This window comes from Astatotilapia calliptera, chromosome 6 (genome assembly GCF_900246225.1).
Source record: "Astatotilapia calliptera chromosome 6, fAstCal1.2, whole genome shotgun sequence".
In the NCBI taxonomy this organism is placed as follows: Eukaryota; Metazoa; Chordata; class Actinopteri; order Cichliformes; family Cichlidae; genus Astatotilapia; species Astatotilapia calliptera.
The window spans coordinates 3169454-3193215 of record NC_039307.1 but is presented as its reverse complement, the minus strand read 5'-3'; the positions used below and the strand labels follow the sequence as shown (position 1 = coordinate 3193215).

General features: G+C 41.8%; 2 non-coding genes and 1 gene segment (V, D, J or C); 2 read left to right on the top strand and 1 right to left on the bottom strand.

The window, feature by feature from the left end:
• Positions 1–17208: 17208 nt before the first annotated feature.
• trnat-ugu (transfer RNA threonine (anticodon UGU)) lies at positions 17209–17281 on the top strand. Its single transcript has one exon. It is a non-coding gene; the product is annotated as a tRNA-Thr (tRNA).
• Positions 17282–17936: 655 nt separating this feature from the next.
• Positions 17937–18009, top strand: trnak-uuu (transfer RNA lysine (anticodon UUU)). The gene has a single exon. It is a non-coding gene; the product is annotated as a tRNA-Lys (tRNA).
• Positions 18010–18459: 450 nt separating this feature from the next.
• LOC113023187 (Ig kappa chain V-V region T1-like) lies at positions 18460–21742 on the bottom strand. The segment is given in 4 exon segments: positions 18460–18843; positions 19500–19652; positions 19761–19952; positions 21614–21742. Coding segments are annotated over 4 exon segments (531 nt in total).
• Positions 21743–23762: the final 2020 nt, after the last annotated feature.

Below are 23762 nucleotides of genomic sequence, written 5' to 3'. Positions count from 1 at the left end.
TTCTTCTTTCATCCTTCTTTGCGTTCTCTTTTTCCAGCCAAACTGCAAACTTGCGCCAGCTTTTGTAATCTTAACACTGAGATTAGGGCGACTACCTAGGCTGAATAAATAAAACGAGCTCCTGAACATTAAAGTAGACCCCATTATGTTCATTCCCTGCTTCTTATTTTTATTCTTGGACTCGCTTGAGTTTGCATTATTCACACTTCATAATAATCCTTTATGTCGCACTGAGATTTGGTTCTCACTGAACTGGACCCCTGTTTTCTTTCCGTCTACATGCGCCAAACAAAAGAAGCGTGCAGCTACCAACAGTACAGCTCTTTAATCTTCAGCCTCTCGTCATGGTCAGACGGATACCTCTGTCTGCTGGGTGTAGTTCAGTAGAAAGAAAACAGTTCCTACATGCAACGAGATTCACGGTTTCTGGACAGCGACGTTGTTTTTTCGGGGGGGAAATTCACAGCACTACAGGACAGAGGAGAATTCAAATTTAGGGGTGAACTCACACTTTAAGGCTAAAAAACTCCCCGAGAAGCAGCAGGGACATAAATATTTACTGATGCCTTCACATGCTTTCCTATATGTGTGTGCACAGGCGGTGAGTGATGCCCCCCGGAGGCCTCCCAGTAACAGTAACTCGACACGCAGAGTTTCACAACAACAACTGAGAGAGAAAAGCTGAGCTCTGACCCTTCCAGCTTCTTCATCTCACTTTCCCTGGACTTCCTTCTGCACAGAAAACAAGCTGACACTCTGCAGGACACTAACTCGGCTTTCTTCGGTCTGCTTCTCGAGGATTAGTGAGCTTTAAACGCGGCGGTGTTGCACAACTGGAACAGCAGTTTCAAGTCAGACATTTTTATGCAACAGCCTTTGCAAACATATGCTAATGCACTGACGGGACGGGGTAAACAAAAATGGTTTTAACACTGACTCAGGGCACTCCTGTCACATTGCTGTGTTTGTGTTTTACTTTGAAGGTTACGTTTCTCACGTGTCACATGTGTTTTCACTTTCTGCTTTTGTTTCCTTCCCTCCTTTGTGATTGTCTGTCCACCCTCATCAGTTTCACCTGTGTTTGATTTCCTGCGGTTTTAAGAGATAATAAAAAGTCTGCCTGTTTCTCCTGAATAGCATCAGTAAGAAATCGGGATTCCTGGAAGCTGCTTGATTTCTGCTATTATCTTATTGGCTGCAAGCAATTAAAAAATGATGCCGATGTCCTGTTGCCTGACACAGTCGGAATTTTTTCAGCTCTTTAGCTCTTTTTCACGTTTACTGAGCAGAGCATTTAAAATTCACACAGGTTCATAAAGTGCTTTTTGTCTGCAGCAGCGGTCTTGTTTTCAGCCTGATTTATGTGTTTAACTACGGAGCCCTGTGAGGGACTTCTGCGAGATCTCACAAAGGTTTTGAGAGATCTCGCAAAATAGGCCGCATCCTTCACAGGGTGCATCTGAAGGCCGATGACTTCACAGCCAGGCGACGAAGGCTGTCTCAATTTGAAGGCTGCTTCAAATGCATCCTTCATTTCCCCGAATTTGATGGATGGGCCGGGTGTATCCTTTGTGGCCCAACCTATCCAAGAATTCATAGCGCGGCCCAGCCAATTCCAGTTTCCAACATTGGCTGCAGCTAGTTAGTTTTAATATTACTCTTTCTGGGTTACAGAAAGTGTAAACTTCAAATATCTGCTCGGTTTATCAAGACATCACATATTTGCAAAAGTCTTCAGAGACGTCTGTTACCCACCTGCTCGAAGATGACCGGGAGGTCGAGGCCCACTAGAGCCAGAGGGAACACCGCACTCTGGGCACATCGTTCCTCGACCACCTGGTCAGCATTGAGCTGGCGGCCTCGGAAGGATTCGGCCTATTTTGCAAGATCTCGCAAAAGTTCATCTTTAATTTTTTTTCTCCAATGTCCCTTGCGGGGCTCCGTATTTAACCTCTTCACACTTCTTTCACTTGATAGTTTTATCTTCCTTTGTAAATTTAGCCACTCTGCAGTCCTGTCAGTGGGCTGTTTGTGATACGCGTATGACGCCGGCTCATATCTAGATTCTGGGTAGATTTATTGATTTGATAACCTTTGTATTTGGAACTTTCTTCATCTGTGGGCCTGAATGGAAACTCCAACTGTTATCTCTTTAGATAACAGTACATTTACAGCGATAATGTTCATTCTCTTAAAGATATTTACTATCATACCAAAGAGAGACGACACGTCCAGGCATGTGATTTAAAGAAGTCACTTTTTCATCTCCTGACAATATCATGATTTTTCGGCGCTCTCCATCGTTTCTTATTCCACTAATATTCCTCATCACTGTTTAACTTTCAGCTGAGCTCTCCACTCTTTTTTTTCCACACCCACCCACTTTGTCCTCTTCTCTCTCTCCCTCTCTTCGTGTCTTTGTCTCACCTTGAAAGAGTCCCGTCCCTCGAGTGTTGGGTTCAGATTCAATTTTCAGCTTCAGAGAGTGTGAGAGAGAAAAGCATACAAAGAGGGCAAGAGGTCGAGAAGAGAGACAGATCAGGTGAACCAGAGGAAGCAGAACATAAAGCGGAGAGTTTGAGACAAAGGAAGAGACCCAGTTTCCATTTGGGAATAAGGTAAAAAGTGAATATGAAGAGGCGGTGCTAACTCTTCGCCCGATCCTTGGTGTTGGTTTTGAATTTTTAAGAAAATCTGAGATGGTTAAGAAGCTTTTACCTTAGAAAGGTGATACCAAAATACTGTGTTCAGAGCTTGTTCCACTACCTTTACAAGGCTTAAAAATGTCAAACGAGACATTTAGTCTTTGGTAATCCTTCTGCTGCAGATTTTCAGAAACACTGAAGCGTAGTAGCCTGAACATTAGAAGCAGAGCAGTGTGACACGTCTGCAGACTGTGGGCTTGATAGATAAAACCCAAACATATCAAACAACAAGACCCTTTAAACAAACATCTCGTCTCTTGCATGGAGGTTTCACCAGTGCGTGCAAACCCATTGTTTATTTCCTGCCAACTGGTTTGTTGTGCGTGCAGACAGAGTCAGTGTTGATGTTTGCTGCCACTCCCTCTCCCCCCTTCCTCCGCTCTTTGTTGTCACCACCAATCTACCCCCAACCCTCCGTCTCTGGGGAATCCACCCCCGACCCGCCTTCTACTGTGACCCTAACGCCCCGGGGCTTTGTGGGGGTCTGGGAATGTGCCTCCTTCAGCAGGACCAGCTGGAGCGAGAGCAGCAACAAGCTGCAGGGGCAACAAAAAAACACAAGATGCCCTCGAAGTCTGAAAAAAACAGAAGCCGCACAAAGAAAGCGATGACGAGCCGCTCTTTTAAAGCCCAGTAAAATAAGGACATTTACGTCACTCTGTTGAAAACATCTCATAAAAACGTGTTTACTTTATTTCAACAACCACACCCTCATCTCGGTTATGCAGTCAGAGCAGCTCAAATGTGCTGGGTACAAAGATTTTCTGCTAAGTCAGGCCTCTCCTAAACCACATGAACACTAATTAGTGACTAATTTTTAAAAAATGTTTACACACAAGCGTAAAAGACGATTGGCCAACCAATTTACTGGATGGCAATCACTTTGTCCATATTGTGAAACTAGCCCTGGCCATCTTCATCTTGTTTCTTTCTCCTAACAGCAGGGTCACCAGGTCGTCCAGCATCATCCAGCTGCCTCTCCACTCAGCCTCTCGTCCCACAGTCTTGTTCTGCTTCACATGCTACTGTAGTGCACATATGCTGCAGCTATGTTCAGCCTGTTGGTCACTGCTCACACATGCTGTGACATCAACACAATTTATATAAGTGTGCAAACCAACGTGTGCGACAAGTGAAAAGAACACTAGAGGATGAAAGTGGTGAGCATAAACTGTTACAGTTTCCAGCTGCAGTCCAAGTTTGTGAAGCCAGAATCTGCCCAAAGAATGAGAGACTCTCTGGAGAGGCAGCTGGCTGTAGCGGCTCTGCATTTATTTCTCTCAAAATATTTGCATGGGTTTGTCTCCTCGCAAACTCAAAAGAAGAGAAGTCCAAAATCTTCACTGTTTTCATACCAGAGCTGCTGCTGATTGACTGTAAATCTTCATGAAAAGCAGGACAGAAGTATGAAGGCAAATAGAGGATTTTTGGTTCTAATATAAATATAGGGCAGGGATAGCTCAGCAGGTAGGGTGGTTGCCCCATGATCGGAAGGTTGGGGGTTCGACTTCACTGAACGGCTACCCTGAGACACCCCTGAGCAAGGTACCGTCCCTACACACTGCTCCCCGGGTGCTGCATTGGTGGCTTGCCACTGCTTCACTGGGTGAATGGGTTAAATGCAGAGGAGTAATTTCCCTACGGGGACTAACAACAATATACATATCATTATTATTATTTAACATGTAAAAAAAATCCCTTCTGTACCAATTTCACATAAAAAGAACTTCAAGCAGGACAGGAACAGGAAGTTAAGATACTGTCAGATTAAAATCTTTGTGTTTACAGGAAATCGTGTTGTACTCACACAAATGACTGAAAGCATACATGTGTTCAAAGGAGGCTCATTTAAGTCTCGTCCCAAATAGCTCATCAAGGTCATAACTAAGGCTGCCACGATTTGTCGACTAGTCACGATTACGTCGACTATCAAAATCGTCGACGACTGATTTAATAGTCGACGCGTCGTTTGAAGCTTTGTAAGATCACAAAAGACGCAGGAATAAGTAGCAGGATTTAAGAGTGTAATAACGGACTGAAACAGAAGATGGCAGCACTGCATGTACAAGGATGCCAGCTGCCGTTAAACCCCGAAGAAGAAGAAGAAGAAGAAGCAGCAGCAGCTGTGTCCCAGAATTCATAGCGGCCCAGCTCAGTTTCCAACAATGGCGGCAGCTAGTTAGTTTTAATATTACTCTTATTATTCTTTCTGGGTCACAAAATAAACGTTTAACATATTTTCAGCCGAGAATGTAGCTGTGTAAACCTCAAATATCGGCTCAGTTTATCAGGACACCACATATTTTCAAAAGCGCTCCGACGTTTTCAGAGACGTCTGTTACCCACTAGCTCGATAGCTAGCCGGGGGCTAGGTCACTAGCGCGGTGAGAACACCGGACTCCCGGCAAATTGTTTTCAAACCCACCGCCGTCTTTCGCTACTCAGGTTAAATATATATGAGTCACTTAGATAAATTAAAAATGTTGTTGTTTGGCTTTTTTTTTTTTTTTTTGTATTTTATTTGTTCCTGAGTAAATCGGTTTGTCTGAGATTAAAGTTATAGTTTTTACACAGCTGAATAAACGTCAAGCAGACAGCTGATCATCAGAAGTGTGAGATGCTGGAGAATATACTCCGTTGTCCTGTTATATTTTAGATAGCAAGGAGTTTATTAAACTTCACCGAAACAATCTGCAAATTTCATTAAAATTGAATAAACTATCATCTTGTCTTTATTTTTAGTTAGCACCTTAAAAGCTTAAAGCTGTAAGCTAATGATAGTTATATAAGAGCAGATGCTGCTGGTGCAATAAGCTGTAGTTTTACGTCCAGTGGATGATGATCTGATTAGTCGACTAATCGCATAAATAATCGGTGACTAGTCGACTATCAAAATAATCGTTTGTGGCAGCCCTAGTCATAACGTCACATTTTTGCATATAAGAATAATTACGCTCCCTTTTCCAAAAACTACAAGTGATGAAGTGATTCGAGATGATCCATCAGAGAAGTTAATTAAAGTTAAAGAAAAGGAGCTGGATCGCAAGCAAGGACGAACTGAAAAGCCTCCACGGTCCAAAGGAAGAGCGCACCCACAGAAACGAGACCACCGCCACCACAATGACAACCTTCATGTCTAAGAAGTGCAGAGCAGAAATACCACATCACTGTTAGCAGTGAAGCTCCCAGGGAAGCAGGGCAGCACAGGAACATGAAGGCTTTTCCCTGAATGTCAGCTAAACGGCGTGCTATCAGTGGTGACAGCGCAGCGAGCGTCTGCGGAGCGACGATCCCGCTGCGAGACCTGAGGTGAACAGGAAACACGCTCTGCTCCAACCACATCTGACAGTGCTGGGAGAGCTTGCACTGGGAGGGAGATCCTTTCATACGTGACTGTAAAGACAGACCTGTAGTGCATGTATTCTTCCCAGCGGGGTCAAATGTACGCGCCGCTCCTCCAAAGGAAGTCTCCATCTGCATGCAGGAGGTGGTCTGCAGGAGGACCTGGCAGCTCAAAGGTGCTGAGGACCTCATCTTCCATTAGGACGGTTTATATTTCCACACTTTGAAAAATAAATATATGGAACAGTTTTGTGCACAAAGCACAGGGAACAACTTCAAAACAAACCTGTGTGAATTCGCCTTTGTGCCATCTGAAATGTGATGTGCTTTTGCACCAGCCAGTCTCCAAGCCAGTCACATCAGGTGATGACTCAGCTACCTTCTACTGATCTAACTGGCAAATCTCACACAGGGGGAAGCATTTAAAGTATTTAAAGGCAACAGCTCAGCTTCTGAGAGTCTGCATTCAGGTCACTTCCCTGTGGTACATGAAACAGTTCTCCCTACAGGTCCTCATCTATCTGCAAGCCACTTTGCAGCCACCTCCACCCCAACTCCTCTATTTCATACTTCATCAGTATCGTATCTGTTGCTCTGTGCCTGCTTTTACATCTCTGTCCCATAAGGCCACCAGATTTAAGGAGAAAGCAAAATATCTGAGATGAAAAACATAAGAGCATTCTGGGGTTTAACAAACGTAGAACTGAAAACTAAGTGGGAATTAATAAAAATGAAATTGGGTGGTTGTTACATTTACAAAAGATGGTAAAGATAAGAGGATGGATGGAGTGGAAGTTATTATAAATCCATTAACATTTTATGTTAACCAGACTCTAGACTTTGTTGAACACTCCAAAAAAACATAACTCATTTAAAAAATCATAGAAACGATTTCCACATGGCTTTCTATTACAATTAAGCATTTTTGTCGCACTAACGTAATTTACATGGGTTGGATCAACTCAATTAAATTAAGTTGGACTCAACTGTAGTAAAACAGTTGATTCATCATTAATTAATCAAGTTAGTCCAACTCAAGCACATTAAGTTGGAATAACAGAATTGCATAATGCTAAAATAAAGCAATTTAATTATGTGGGAATTTCTTTCCATGATTTTTTTATGTTCATTCAAAAAGTTATTTTTTTGAGTGTTCTTTATGTACATTATAACCTCAGACTTATCAGAACCTGCGCCTCAGCTTCTACTTCTCTAAACGCTTTCTCCCTTCCGTGCATTCAAAACCACAATGAGCGTGCTCGCATCTGTTTGGGAAAATCCAAGATCTCTGGAAAAACGATGTGAGCGTGAGAGAAAGAACGAAAGAATACGCACTGCCCAATTATCTCACTCCTTCTGCACCGAAACACACTCATACACTTCTCTCTCTCCCATGTCGGACAGAAAGACCCCTGGGATTTTTTTTTTTTTTTTTTTTGCCTATCGATGGAAACTAAACACTCGGGCAGCAGAAATGGAAGAGCAGAGGGAGCAACAGAGGAGGACGGCTGGAGTGAACTCTGCTCATTAAGCCTTGAAATTCTCCATTCTGTCCACAAATCGAGGTCCCTCTGTTCTTTTCTCCGTCGGAGGAGGATGCAGCTGCTGGGAAAGTGTGTGTGCATGCGTGTGTGTTTAGTGTCAGTGGATAAGGGTTTAAGTATGCAGTGAACTCAGAGCTGTGATGGTCATTCACAGCTGCTCCAAAACATCATACTGCTGGATCTCAAGCACACACACCACACACACACACACACACACACACACACACACACACACACACACACACACACACACTAACATTTGTTCTGTATCACAGAAATATTTAAAGACAAAAACTTGTTGGCCTTCTTTTTTATTTGTTATTTTTCAAAGATTTCATGTTATGTTTTGGGCGCTTTCTTATCTTACTGTTTTAAAGAGCTTTCTGTTTGCTAAAAATGCATTTCTACAATGTTTTGAGTTTTCTTTTTAAAACTTGAAAGTATCAAATCAAAGCTGTGGTAATATAAGCCCCTTAGTACCAAAAACTAGACCGCCTGCTGCTTTTGCAAGCCACTTTGAATTTTCTCCACTCAAAAAAAAACTTAACCGTGACCCTTTTCCGAACCTAACCATTTATTTTTAATGATGATGTCATGTAATAAACACGAAACAAACACCTGCAGTTTCTGGTGTAAGTGACCGAATCATTTAGTCCATCAACACTGAAATGAATCAGTACAAGTCAAAAAGTACATGTAAAATTTACGCTCAGGAAGCTGCATCAGTAGATTAGCGGTCATGGCTAGGTCATGAACTGTGATGAAACTGCATTGACGTTCAGTTTGTTGTAGTTTGACTGTTTTTGTGACTTTGGTGTTTAACACGTTGTTTCTGAATTAAACTGTATTAACAGCTCTGCTAGGGCGTCAGGAGGTGTTAAAAACACTCTAAATATACGTGCAAATACTCAAACTACCACTTCCGTGGTCTCCCATCTCCTGTCCCTTCATGTGCTTCAGTGCAGTTTAGCTCACTTGGCTTTCTGTTTGCTGTTTATATCCGTCTGACTCTCTCCTACTCTCTGTTTGAATATTCATTGCTCTTTTAAGTTCGATAAACAAGCGTCTTCTGTTGTTAAATCTTGTTTCCATCAATTGCGTCTTATTAGCAAGGCCAGACCTTATGTTCCACATCGGGACCTTGGAAAGCTTATCCACGCCTTTGTGACATCCAGGTTGGATTATTGCAACTCACTTTACTTCGGTCTTAACTCTACTCTCTTCCATAGACTCCAAATTGTTCAGAATGCAGCTGCTCGTCTCCTTACTGGTAGTGGACGGCGTGTCTCTATCACCCGTGTCCTTGCTGATCTGCGTTGGCTTCCCGTTAAGTACTGCATCCGATTCAAAATCCTGCTGCTCACCTTCTGAATTATTAACAATATAGCACCAAGCTACCTCATTGAGCTACTTAGATCATACCCCCTACTAGAGCATTAAGATCATCTTCCCAGTCACTCCTGGTACTGCCAAGATCTCGGCTGAAGACTAGAGGTGACCGCGCGTTTGCCTTGTCTGCACCCGATTTATGGAATAACCTCCCCATCGCTATACGTGAGTCTGATTCCATTCAATCCTTCAAATCGCGGTTAAAAACCCACTTATTTAGCCTCACCTTTTCTACCAGTTAATGCTTGCTTGATAGTTAGCTTAACGCTTATTCTTATCTTCGGCTTTTAATTCATTTTTAATTTTTTGACTGTTTGATCCTCTACACTTAGCCTTCTTTTATGCTTTTATATGCAATTCTTTTCCCTTCGTGTGTTTTAATGCCATTCAACCTGCTAGCACGTTTTGGTACCTTGCCATAGCCCTCATCCTTCCCTGTTACTTCATCTTACCCTCTTGCATGTTAAGCACTTTGGTACACCACTGGTTTTTAAATGTGCTATATAAATAAAGTTTGTTGTTGTTGTTGTTCAATGCAACAAAATTCACAGTGAAACTGGTCTCATGTACGTTTTTCTGTTTCTGTTGTCAGATAAGAGAACGTCTGAAACATCTCAAACGCAGCCCACAAACATCAGGAAAAACCAAACAAACTCAAGCCATTCACCAAACTGGTGGTTCTTATTGCTGAAACCCAGACTGTGTGACTGAACTGTTCTCTAACAAACTCTGCATTCTCAAATGTTCTGGGCTGGATTAAAGTTTGCAGAGGGCTGGATCTCGAGCCTTCAGCCAGCCTTTTAAACGTGAAGTCAGATCCTATGAGAGATCACAGATGGTGTCATTCGATTTCCTCACATCGCATATTTCAGCCCTGTTGACCCAAATAAATGTGGTGCAAACATCTGGAGGATTGTCCAGCAGAATCCCAGATTGACTGCATTCTCTAGCAGGATTTTCCTGGATAACACTGCCTTTGGAGACGTCTCAGGGTATATAAGAATGGTCCCAGTCGTCATACGCTGAGCAAACGGATGTATATTTTTATGAATTATATTACAGGTGCATTATAGTCTTCACATGTTGAGTTCTTGGAACTAAATAATACTTATTCTTTATGAGTCAAACAACTTGTCAAGCTCTAAAAATACTTCTAATTTTCCAAACACCCCTGATTAGTAGGCTGCCACCATCACACCAGGAACAGCAAATTTAAGACATTAAAAATTAAGTTATTAATGACTTTGCTGAGACTTTTAGAGCTACCCTGAGAGCTGTAATAGAGCCACTGGTAAGCCTTTCCTGGACCCTGGGCTACATGTTTGACACCACTGTCTTATACCTCTGTCTAAGCTTATACAGTGATGTGTTTAGGGGTAAACAGTGACTTAAGGAAAAAGCTTTAACCATGATTAGTAGAGGCCAAAATCCAGATGCTAAAGAAGTACACTGTGCACTAACAGAATTCCTGAGGTTGGGCAAGAGGTGTCTTTGCAGGAAACCCTTAGACACCCCTCGAATTGGTGGGTGTGTTGCCAGGTTCCTTCTACAGAAATTATATTTGTGTGTCTAGACTGTATTAACTCTGTGACATTAGACGAACACATGTACGCCAATTACACGAACAATGTTTGAAAGTTATGTAAGTGAGAGAAACAGGAAAACAGAGACTTTAAAATAAACATGAAACCAGAAAACTGGGAGTGTGGAACATCTGTATTACAGATGTGTCAGCAGTTTCCACATCTGTGAGCCTGCTAGGGCCCACTTGGGTCTGAGTGATGTACATTTTAGGGACTCCGTGCTCGCTGCAGTCTTGTTCTGAACGACAGGTGTCACTACTCAGAGAAAAACTCAGGCTTTTTGATTCAGCGCTGGATGCGAAGGAACTAAATACGATGAAACAGGGACAAAGCAATAGCGGAGTTCTTTTCAAAGTTTTCTCCTAAAAGTCTCCAAATTGATGTACCACAGTACTGTGGTGGATGTGGCTCAGGCATGAGAGAGAATGACAAGGGTTCAGTCTCTGGCTACTACAGCCTGCATGCTGAAGCAACCCTGTACAAGACAGAGAACACCTGCAAGTGTCACCAGAGGTGGGACCAAGTCATTGTTTTGCAAGTCTCAAGTAAGTCTCAAGTCTTTATCCTCAAGTCTCAAGTCAAGTCTCAAGTAATGTCAGGCAAGTCAGAGTCGAGTCTCAAGTCACTGGTGTAAAAGTCCGAGTCAAGTCACAAGTCTGAAACTTTGAATTTCAAGTCCTTTCGAGTCTTTAAAAAAAAAAAACAACGAAAAAATAATGTTGCAGTTATGCTAAATGTAAATATTAGACCATGTAATTTTAAAATCTGTGTTTTTCTCAACACATGACAAAATAGTGAACTTAGAAAATATACACAAATTGTGAAATTGCACCTCTTTAAAATGCAGCTCAATTAAACCTAGCTCCAAGAATAATTTTCACCGACAGTTCTGAGATAAGCTGCATGTTATTCTTGGATGCGGTTGTAGGACCGGCTTTAAAATCGCATGACAAAAATATCATACACATTAAAAAAACTGTATCACCAACGTAGCCTGGACAACATTTGCTAGTTAGATGAAGTCAGCCATCTCATCGTAGCATATTTATATGCATATTTATAATTATACGCTTCTTGGAGTGAGTGCATACACTCATGAAGTTTAGTAACTTCAGGTCACTGCAACAAGCCCAGGTACAGTTTACCGACGGATTTCAAGGTCCTGTACCCGGACCTTGAAATGCACCGTGTAGAAAGTAAAGACCATCGTACGTATCATAAGTTTACCAGTCTCACAAATCGTTGTCATAAATACACATTAGTTAACCGTTTATTAATAGGACCTTTGAGCTCAACGGTAATTAATTAGTAGTGGAAATAATTTCTGGTACCCATCACAGAAATGTAGCAGTGACAATAATACTGTATGCTGTAATCGTACTGGACAATTAGTGATACAAAAAACCTGTTTTATCCTGTGAATAAAAGTATATGTTTTTGTCAATGTACCATAATAACAGAGGCGAAACACAATATTGTGTCAGGACAATTCACTATTTATGCACAATAAATAAAGGAGCATAGCGCGACAATTTCTGTTCAGCGCCAGACTTGCTTGTAACCTATATCACCAATTATGTTATGAAAGTGACGTATTAACTACTAAAAAACACTGACCTTCGTGTAAATGCTTGGAGCAGACTAACCTGTGAGCTGGAGTGTTCTGGGATGTTATATTTGACCTTTGAATGGCTGCAATCCAGGCCACCCGTCGCCTCTTTGTTACTTCGGAAACATGGCTCGAACAATTTCTCTTCAACGACGTAATCCGATAACAACCGATTTCTTTACCCGTCGGCTTCCCGTGGCTGTCATGCGACCGGCTATTGCAGTTAATAATACAACAGCTTCTTGACATTTTTGTGTTACTTTTATCGCTGTATAACTGATTTTAATTGAAAGCCTGCGTGCGCTAGTACCTCTTGCCACGAGTTCCCAGAATCCTTTGCGGTTCTACCCGTGAATGACGTCACATTTTCAATCTCTATATAATATGCATGTTAAATTTTGTATTTGGGGTAAAATATCAAGTCTTTTCAAGTAAACCGGTTCAAGTCCAATTCAAGTCCCAAGTCATTGGTGTAAAAGTCCAAGTCAAGTCACAAGTCTTAGAACATTTTTTCAAGTCAAGTCTAAAGTCATAAAATTAATGACTCGAGTCTGACTCGAGTCCAAGTCATGTGACTCGAGTCCACACCTCTGAGTGTCACTAGTTTATTGTCCACAAACCACCACCTGAGAAGTGAACGCTGGCCTGTCGACAGTCCTCCTGTGCATTTCCAGCTACTTTATCGCTGTGGCTTTCAAATGTATCTTCGCAAACTGGATGTGAAGCAATGCACAAAGAAGTGGAAAAAGTAGAAGGACAAATACGTTTGACTGTAAAAATGAAACAAAGAACGGGCACCCAGCCACCTGGACACAAGGTAACTAACGCACAACACACTAGGAAAAATACCGACAACGACGTCACCAACTTACGTACAAAGATTCACAGCAGAAGTCTGAAACAGGCCTGAGACGAGCTGCGTGTGTATGTGCTTGTGTGGTTGGGCGAATGAGGCTTGTAGTAAAAAGTAAAATATAAGTACTATTCCATTTTTATATATTCATAAATAGTACACTTGACCTTAGTCTGTCCACGCAGCGCATTACAAAAATAAAGAGGTGTAAAACGAAACTACACCGAAGCTGTAAATTCACAATCATGCTGCTGTTCTCGACACTTCATTTGACGCTGATCTCCACTGGACCCCCCCTTCCTCATTACGGGTCCCCCAATAATAGAAATCCTGTAAGCACCCCTGGCCATAACAGGACTGTTACTCTGCTTCAGTGCAGCAAGTTTATGTCCCCGAACCTGCAAATAAACCCCGACATGACAGCTCTGCAGCGTGCACCATTTGCCCCATCGTCCCAGCTTACCTGTGTCCTGTCTGAACTGGTGCATGGACTGGAGATCTATGATGTAGGGCGAGAGCCGGCTGTCCACCTGGCCGAGCACCACGCTCCCTCCGCGGGGGTCGCTGCTCCGGATGGCCGCCTCTATCTGGTGGGAGACGGCGGGGCTGTAGGGCCGCCACCGGCCGTGTTCGTTCAGCCATTCCCACACCACCACGGCAGAGGCCAGGAGCATGTTGTTACTGTTGGCCCTGGAGGGGAGAAGCACAGATGAAACGACAAGAAAACAGTGAGAAGCAGCAGCGCCGTGGAGGTAAAACAGGAGGAGGCTGTTAGCCCAAATAAAGGCAAGCAGAGGCCAAAAGCGCAGCGAACGGGCTGAAATTCTCCGCTATAATCCCTCCGTTTCAGCCACGATCGCTCCCTGTCTGTGCGAGCCAGTGTCGTGATAAATAACAAAGGCCCGATCGCTGAAACGAAGCCAGGCTGGGGGACTTACATGGAGCCGAGGCTGAGCTAACGCCGGGAGAAGGCGGCGCATTCTTCCACGAAGATCCGAGCTCCGCGCATGGCCGCGGGGAGAAGGAAATCACGGCCCCAGCTCAGCCTGCCTTTGTTAGACCACCGACACGCTGCGCTAAAACACACTGACACACACGCAGAGCTCGGCGGCCTGGTGCTGAGGTTCCTGTGCGCTGGGGTAACTCCAGTCTCGGCCTCGGTGCCGCGTAAAAATAAAAAAATAATAAAGCCGCTGATTCCTTTTGCTGGGTGTAGACAGCAACAGCTAGTGTGTGTGTTTGTGGGTGTGTGTGTGCCTTCCTTCTGTAGTTTGGGGCGTTGCAAACTGAAACGTTGAGAAAGTAGTAGCTTCCAACAGCGCAACCTCAGAAAGAACAACTCCCAGACCCTGAACAGGTTCGACCGGTCCCTGATTGTCATTCAAAAACAAATAAACATCTGTTTATGAAGTCAGTGACAGGAAAAGTTGTATATGCACACCAATGATTTGCTCCCCACCCACTCACTAAACTTTAGCAGACACAGAGCTTTATGCGGGGACAGCTTTGTTGACTTTGGACATAAATGTGGATGAGAAGAATGAAACATCTAATAACTTGGTTATAAGCAATGGTTACAAACTAAACACACAGAGGTGTGAGGGCCAGAAGCAGCCCACAGAGGGTCCAATGCAGAACACTGCGTGGCTCCGTAAAGTGTGACGACTGCAGCGAAGTCTAGGAAAAAACGTTCTGCTGTGCTGTTCCTGGAGTGGTGATGTTGGAGACTGGCCCCATCCGGGACACTTGACGGTCTAATGTGACGTATTCCAGGTCACTTAGGCTAAACCTGTGCGTTATTTAAGGCGGTTAAAGTATCTCTCCATGTTCACTGTAGTAAAAACAATTCAGTTCAGTCATGTTACTGAATAACTAGAGATGTTTAAAGAATTATTCGTGGTTTGTTTCTATTTGGGACCCCCCCCCCCCAAAAAAAAAAAAAGAAAAGAACCACTAGCAGTGGAGAGTCTGCTTCCATAACTCAATTTTAAATGCTGGTTGACACTATGTCACTATGACACTATTAGCGACACTATGTTCATCTTAAATGGAAATTATCCAGATTATTAATGTCAACAAAATCTGAACCTGAGATCAGAGTCTGGTAATGTCACCATTGTGAATTTTGTGCATTTTGTTTATGACAAGAATTAACCAAAAATATCACAAATCTTCACCCACCCACCACAGTCTCGTGGCAGTGAAATAATCGTGACCTCTGTTGTTCATGTGTTCATTCATTGAGCAGATTCGTGCGTAGCTACAGAAAATAAACATTTTCGACTGTAAAGCGAGGCACGCCCCTATTGGACAGGATAGAGGAGATGCTGTTGTATTACATAGATTTGGTCACGTCAAATATGACAGTTCTAGTCCTTCACGTGACACTGCATTTGATTATTAGTGAAATAACAATAAAGGGTAGACACTGAGGAGAAAAAGACGGGGGGAGGCAGGTTGCGTGCGCGCACCTGTGCGTATTTGGCATGCGCTGCAGCGAGAGCCAAACAGACTAAAGCGAGGATGAAGTGTTGATTCTGAGATTCTTTCAGCTGATTCCTGCTTCCCATGAGACTTCTGCTACAGTCGGCCATTCACGGCTGTATAAAGTGATCCCCAGGGCACCGGGAAATGACCGCTGGACAGTCTTCAACGCGCACGAGTGCGCACGCCAAAGATGCAGACACATGCAGACAAATGCACACATGCAGCTTCTGACTCTCCCTGTATGTTCTCTCGCTCAGACAGGCCACCTGTACCTGCACCTTGATTAGTAGATCAAATAGAAAAAAAAGGAAAAGGAGAGGCGGAGGAGAGATGGAGAGAATCCAAACGCCGATCCAGTTTTTTTGGTAGCTAATGCTTGAAATTCTGAAATAATTTTGAAATCTGGAGGAATGTCCACTCAGACGGACACATTTCACCAGCAGCAGGGGAGGGGGTCCATAATAAAATAAAAAATCATATAAACAAGAAAACAAGTCCAGCAATAGACGAAACAGCTTTAATGTCGCCACGGCTCGATACTAAACCCACAATCACTTCATTTTCAGCAGCCTGCAAATAAATTCACAAACGCGATTTCTCATTCCTGCTTTTAAAAAGCATATTCTCAGTAATACTAGCTCTTCTTGTATCGCAAAGAAAAATCTAAAGGTTTGTGAGGGCAGGTCTGCCTGAAATACTCACTTTTCTACAGCTTTAATCTACGCACAAATGTTAGTACTTGTATAAAACACTCACCTGTTGATACGATCTTCTGCGTCCACACACTCCAAGACTTTCGGAACAAAATCCCGGTTCTTCATGAATGAAAATCTATCCTTTCGGCTCAACCATGGCTCCTTTCTTTCTCCCTCTCTCTACCCAACAAAGGAAAAACACTCTTCGCTTTCTTCTCTTATTTATAAATCTGAAAAATACACTATCCAAAAAGTCAGGAAGTAGAATCCATCTAAAGGGTTAAAAGTGGGAAAATGGTGCCTCCATTATGTGATGAAATTAATCTGGCACGTATCCCTTCGCCTCCATCTTCACTAACACACTGTGGTGAAAAACTATGAGGCTCCAGAGGGGACCCCACCAGCTCCTGCCCCCTCACTCCATGCCCAGAAACGCACCAGTGTGGACGCAAAGAAAGAGAACACATACAGCTTCAGTTTACTGACCTGCTTACTTTTTGTAACACGCGCACAGGTGGAATATGATTTCAAATGTAAAATTAAACCCTTTTCTATGTGTTGGGAATTCACTGAAATTTTTTTTAAAAGAAAGGAGTTTAGGAAAGTGGTTATCTTTGTGTGGGTGGTCGCACACTGCCGTCTAGTGGAGGACATGGAATGACATCTAGATTGTTTTATTTAAACTGAAAACATTTAAATTGAAATCACAGAATAACGAAAACTCAGTTGCACGTTTATCAACTTTTAGAAGCCGATTAGACGCTTTTAAAGTCTTAAGTCATTTCTCTTCATCTCTACGTCTCTACTTTTTCATATGTATGTTTCAATTAGCTTCCACTGATGACGTGTGTAACCAGGATTCAAAAATGTCTGTTTTACTTAATAATTATGTCGTAAAACATAATGGCGCTTTGGTTCTACAGATATACTCCTGCAAAGTCCGTTGTACTAACTTGACTCTAACTATTTTGGTAATACTGGCGGCTCTCGCTTTCGTCCCAGGCTCCATAGCTCAGGGGTTAGAGCACTGGTCTTGTAAACCAGGGGTCGCGAGTTCAAATCTCGCTGGGGCCTGTGAATCCTTTTCTGTTTTCATTCTTAGTTTAGTTTCTTGGACACTTCTAGACGACCCAGCAAGGTTCCCTAGAATTTAGCGTTTTCTTTCATCTCATTAAAAGTTAAGACCCAGAAAACCAAAATAAATTATTACAAAACAAAATTCCTACCTTGGTCCTATGGAGGACCACAAGAGCCACGCGCATCAAAATAAAGAATTCTGTGCTTATATAATGAATTGTAGAAGAAGTTCTTCGTCATTCGTTCATTCTTGTTAATGTAATGTAGCCTGATTCTCTGTTTACAAATCAGGTAGTGTAAAAATTACAATCAGAGAAGGTTGTTGTTGTGGTATTTCTGCGTCTGTATAAATGTATTTGCTGCATTTTGTAGCTGCATACAGTTTAGTAAAGGTAGCAGTTTGTAACAGGGAGCTAGCCAGCTACTCCCCGGTATTTTCAAACGCTTCAGAGCTAATAGACTATGTGCACCTTAGCATAAAACAAGAAGTTAGCATTTTCTCGTGCACAGGGTCTATTGTAAAGGCTATAAACACTGTAAACGACTCTGTGCCATTAACGTAGATCCGGACCAGTTTAAAAAAAACAAACAAACAATATAATTATATGGCACGTGTCTCGTCATATACAGCATTTATGTGAATTCGTCCAGAGCCCGGATAGCTCAGTCGGTAGAGCATCAGACTTTTAATCTGAGGGTCCAGGGTTCAAGTCCCTGTTCGGGCGTCAGAGTTTTTGCTTCTTCACCGTTTTTTGGTCTGTGGCGTGTGTTTATAATAATAATGTATTCTTTATTGATCACCGTGGGGAAATTCCTCTCTGCGTTTAACCCATTCACTCTGTGAAGCAGTATGGCATCCAGCCACTCCCACCCCAGCTTTACACTTGTTAGCTTAACTTAAAAAACTTTAAATTTAAAACTTTGAAATTTTTGTATTTATTTCTTATACACTTCAGTTTATTTCTAAGAAAACCAACGACCTCCAGTATCTGCCTGTTGCCTTATCTTGGTGTCTCCAGATGTATTGAAGTTCATAGCTTTGTAAGATATGTGGGGAACTAAATAACTGAGCAACATGGATAATAACATACACAAAGACTTAACTTTTTGTTTTGCATTTATAAGCAAAATAGCAACAAATCATTTTAACTACTTGAAGGAAAAAATACAGTGCATTTAGCAACCCAACATAAGAATGCCATAAATAAGAAGTGGAAGAAAAACAAAGAATCTACACTTTATACACAAAATAAAAACCCAGACATACACACACAGGTTGTATATATACAAATGCAACATTAATACATTGAATCCATGTAATAGTGGGCATAAACTATCAGCTGTGAAAGTGTAGTTGGTGTCGGAGTTGAAGTATTACTACTATTTGTCATATATTTACGGGTGATGTCAGGATCTGGTCCGGATGGCGGTCTTCTTCTTCTTCTCCTTCGCCCGAGCTTTCCAGTGGGTGACACAAACAGCCAGTACCATAATCATGAGGATGAAACCCGTGATCATGCAGTACCAGTGATTAAAAAGAAACCGAGATAAACCTGAAACTGATGACAAACAGACAAAATAAAGCCGAGGGTGAAACATGTTCTGAGACATGAAGTCCTGCATCACCTCTGACTGGTTTTCTTTTTTCAGTGTGAACAAGTTTAACTCCACATTTATTCCCGGAGACTTCTTAATATAAAAATGTGATTTACACAACATTAGAAAGAAATGCAGCTGTAAATCAAAGAAGTTCATCAGGTTAATGCTTTATCTCTTACTTGGGTGTAGTCTGACACTCCATGGGTCGTGTCATTAGTAAGAAGGCCGTAACACTGACGTCAGTACAGTAAAAAGTGAAATTTTCAGAAGCCAGTGAGTGGGATGAATTGGACCCTTTCCCAGACCAGTTCTGTCTACCAGGCCATGTCTGACACCCCCGTTTTAGACCACACTTCACTCGACATCTTTCTAAAAAACCTGTTCATGAATCCGTCTCGTTCAGGCTGGAGTCCGAGCAAACGTTTAGAAGTTGCATAATTTCTCGATGTCCAGCCCGGTTTGTAAAATAGCTCCTGAATTAAATTTGTGTTTACATCAAGTACATAACCTCACCTTCTGTCCTGCTTGGACTTTGCAGGGGAAGTTTGTGTGGAAGAACTGACTCTGAGCTAAAGAAAAATTTCACAGTGAAATATCACCTAAAGGTTACTCTTACCCTGAAGCTTGGTTCCTTCCCCAATTTTTAAGTCTGAGTTTACGTAGGAAATACAGTAGTACAGCCCCAGGTCTCTGTCCTCGATACTGGAGATCATCAGTGCCAGAGAGCGGTTCACCAAATTCACTGTATAACGACTGTTGAGCTGAAACCCTAAAAAAAGAGTAACTGGTAGTTACTGGTCACCTGCTTCACAAAGTGAAATCACAGCCTTACACTCTCTGCATGTTTCCAACATTTTTAAGTGAGATGATCGGTCACCTTGGATGGGTCGTCCCTCTTTGAGGCTGGCAGAGAAGATCATGGTGGGAGGTTTATCTGGGTGATGCTTAAGCCACGTTGTGTCATAAAGATAGGAGAGGTTACAGCCCACGCTGGCTGTTGAACCCAGCTGGACGTGTTGGACCTCAGCAGCAGGAACAAGCAGCATCCAGAACCCAGATGTGATCAGTTCTGAAGGGGATCAGAGGGACACCAACTTTTAACGAGCCACACAGAGAGATCTCTCTCTGCGGTGTCCTTAAAATTCAGTTTTAATCAAGCAGTGGGAAAATGTTGAAAAACTGCAGCTCGTCTAAAGTCCACCTGAACCTTTCTCAGACTCTGAGTGAGTCCCCAGTGTCTCCTATATATATATAAATCACAGCACAAATAACAGGTTTACAACCTGGTGGAAAAATCTGCACCTGCAGCCAGCACACAGCTAGTTTATGCTGTTAGTGCCTGGGTCACTTTAAATTATCTGACAAATAACACGGCAGCTAATTGGCTTGTATGTGCATCCATACAGTTTATGAATGCAATCACATCTGTCTCCAAACAAACAAACATGATGGTGACAAAAATGCTAACTTGGCTTAAAAACGAATTCCAAACCAGCGGGTGACATCACTGCGGCTGTTTATCTGTCATACACAATCTATGACTATACACTCAAGGCTGCTGGCACAGAAACCATCTAACAGAAAAATATTTCCATTTGAAATGATTATCTTACTCAGTGGATGGAAACCACAGATTCACAGAACTGGACCACACTGCGGCTCATTTTCCTTTATTTTCTGAAGAAGTGTTTCAAAAATATTTCTCTGTATCCACAGTTATGTAAAAGTGTTGCTCATTTCACATTTATTTACAGTCTGTTCATCCAAAAAAGAACTCATTGGCTCTGATGGGAAGCACTCAGCAGATTCGTTTTCAGAAAGAGTTTTTTTTCCATTCGAAATGGTTAAAAAGAATATTTTTTGCTGTTTAATCAATACATAACACCTTAATGCTTTTTAAGCATTCAGTCTTCAAAGTGTATTCAGGTGCATTGAGTTTTATGCAGTTAGTGTGTAATCAGAGTCTACTTGGAGCAAATTCATTTGACTGGACAGAGACTGGAAAGGTTTTCTTGGCAGTAGTTGTAGCCTCCAGGTTTCCTGGATTTCCACTTCTGGATTTGCATCTTTTATCCTATACTCCCAGCAGACCCACAGCCAGTTTGGAGGAGAAGCACCTATGAACTACCATCTTCACAGAAGAGCATCAGAATTCAATTAAAAGCGAGGAAAGGGGTTTTAAGATCATTAAGATGATTAATGTTGTAGATTTAAAATGTTATGCAGATGACGCTCAATTCTCTCTTTGAGACGTATATCCTATGAATCAGCTGGAGGAGGTCATGTTATTTTTGTGACTTGAGTGGAACATATCTGTGAGTTCTTGTATCCTGAGTCGGAGCTTGCTGATGTGTAATCGTGGGTGCTGTTTTCTGTTACGAGCAGCAGTGCAGTCTGACTCCTGAGTACTTCCTGATGACCCCAAGTTCTTTGATTCAATGAAAATATTTGAACTTTTCTCCTCATGAGCATTTCTGTAGTTTACTTTTTTTGCTTTTTAACATTTAAAATATTCAAAAAACAACAATGAAACGTCCTGCTCCCATCACCACAGTTAGTACAACCACATCGAGTGTATGTCATGCCATCATGACTCCCTCTCTCATATCTGTTTGTTCATCTGACACAACTTTAACCTGCTGGAAGGTGAAATTTCCATCAGTATCATTGAAATTTGCCTCCTTCCTAAAGCAGACTTTTGATACCCCACAAAGCATTTTTCTTACTCACCAGTAAGAATCGATGTAATCCAGTGAGACCTCATCTTGTATCTATTTTCGTGTCCCTGAAGGTGATGATGTTAGGGTCTAACAGACCACTTCCTTTTCAGCTGCCAAGCCGCTGTTTCCACTGAAAGCCTGCTTCTGTATTCTCTTACTTTTAACTGCTTTCACTTCTGCTGTGAGGTGAATTTTCCACAGTAGTTTGATGCGAGTCTTACAATCATCCCATTGTAAGACTTGCATGGAGATCCGGGGACAGCCGGAAACATGACCTTGACATTAATGGCTAACTTGGCATTTAAGTTCTGCTTAACCTGTTAATGGTTATAAACTATTAAAAAAAATATTAGTATTTTGTTGCTCTGTAACGTATTTGGAACTAAATTATTGTAATAAAATGTTACTACACAAGTAAAAACTGCAATATTCTACTTTGATTCTGCATGTTTACATCCTAAGATATACACATATTCTCATGTAATCATCAGTTTTTTGTGTACATTTCATAGTCTGTGAATATCTCATGTTCATTCCTATTGCTTTTGCCTTTATAGTCATACATGTATTTGTTATTTTTGTGTACTTATGTAGGCATGAGTACATGTATCTGTATGTATATATTTACTTAGACTTTATACTTTTTATACGTCACTACATTTATCTGTTAATTAAATGTTGTGCACCATGTGAGGGAGTATAACTGTATGTTTTGTTGTGCATAATGACAATAAAGAATCGTGAATCTTGAACTAAAGACTGGAGTTTGAGCATGAGAAGCAGGCTGACATAAAGGGAAGTTAAAACCACAGAAATGGCAGAAATTCTAAGAACATGAACCCCGAGTACACAACAGCAAAACAACTGTCACCTCTGTGAGAGGACCTGAGGTGGAAAATATCATAAAGCAAACATTAACCAAAGGATCAGCGATCAGCTTGTTTTTAAAAACATTACAGGGGAGCATGTGGTCGAGCAGCGCGGTGGCGGGGGTGTCTCTTTCACAGGTCTGATATGACAGTCAGACCTTTGTTAGGTTGGATTTGGATTTTCCCGATCGTATGGGGAAGTGGGTCATATGGGGATTTTTCTTTTAGTTGGTGCAGGTTTATTTTGCCTGTTATGGGTCACACATGATAGTACAGGAAATAACAGATGGTCTCAAGTTAACAGAAGACATTTAGATGTGACTTTGGCCTCACACTGATGACCCAGTTTGATTAACTTTAAAATGTAAAGATGTAGCTGAACTGATTATTTTTGCATTAAATAAGAAACATAGGAGGGCCCTTTGAGTCAGATTTTAACTGTTTGTCGGATCAATCTGTCACCAAAACGTCCTTCTATAACCAGACAACTGTTGCTAAACTCTGAGCAAGAAAGGAATATGTGCTTCTGGATCTAGCAGGACTCGACCGTGAACCCATCAGGTCCTCTGAGTCAGGACGAAAACCTTTGGAGAGAAAATGTTTACCATGTATCTCTGCAGATGTGAGAGCAGCTGGAAGTGATTCAGTCTTCAAACATAAAACTGCGTCATCCCAACTTTTGACTGAGTTTTGACTTGAAAAACATTATTTACCTTATTTCTTATTTACTTTCTCCAATGAAACAAATATTTCGGTTTCACTGTTTGTTTGTTTTTTACATTTTTTGTGTCTCTCATTGCAACTTACTGATCATATAAGTTTTATGATGGATCTTACTTTTAAAAAATGTATTTTAATTCTAGATTTTTCGTTTTTTTCTTCTTAAATCTATTTTCTTGTGATCTAAGTTCAGTAGCCCACAATCAGACCCTGCAGAGGAAGTGAACAACCACAGTCTTTCCAGGTAACCTAAAAATGCTACCACGGTCTGCGATTGCAATTATTTTAGGTGCTCATCCTGTGGTGTGTCTCACTGATCTGCACCACCTGTTTTAAAGGTGCTGTATGAATAAAGAGTGATTGACTGAAGATTTACAGTAAACATAACAGAAACGGGGAAACAAGACAAACAGGGAGGAACAGGCAGGGAAATGCCATGAGACTAAAATATGAGAGGATTCAAAAAATGGGAACCAGAACCTTAACCTTACAAAAATGAAAACTTGGCGTCAGTAGTGCTTTGATATTGAAGCCTCACACGAATAGATTCACAATGAAAACAAAACAGGA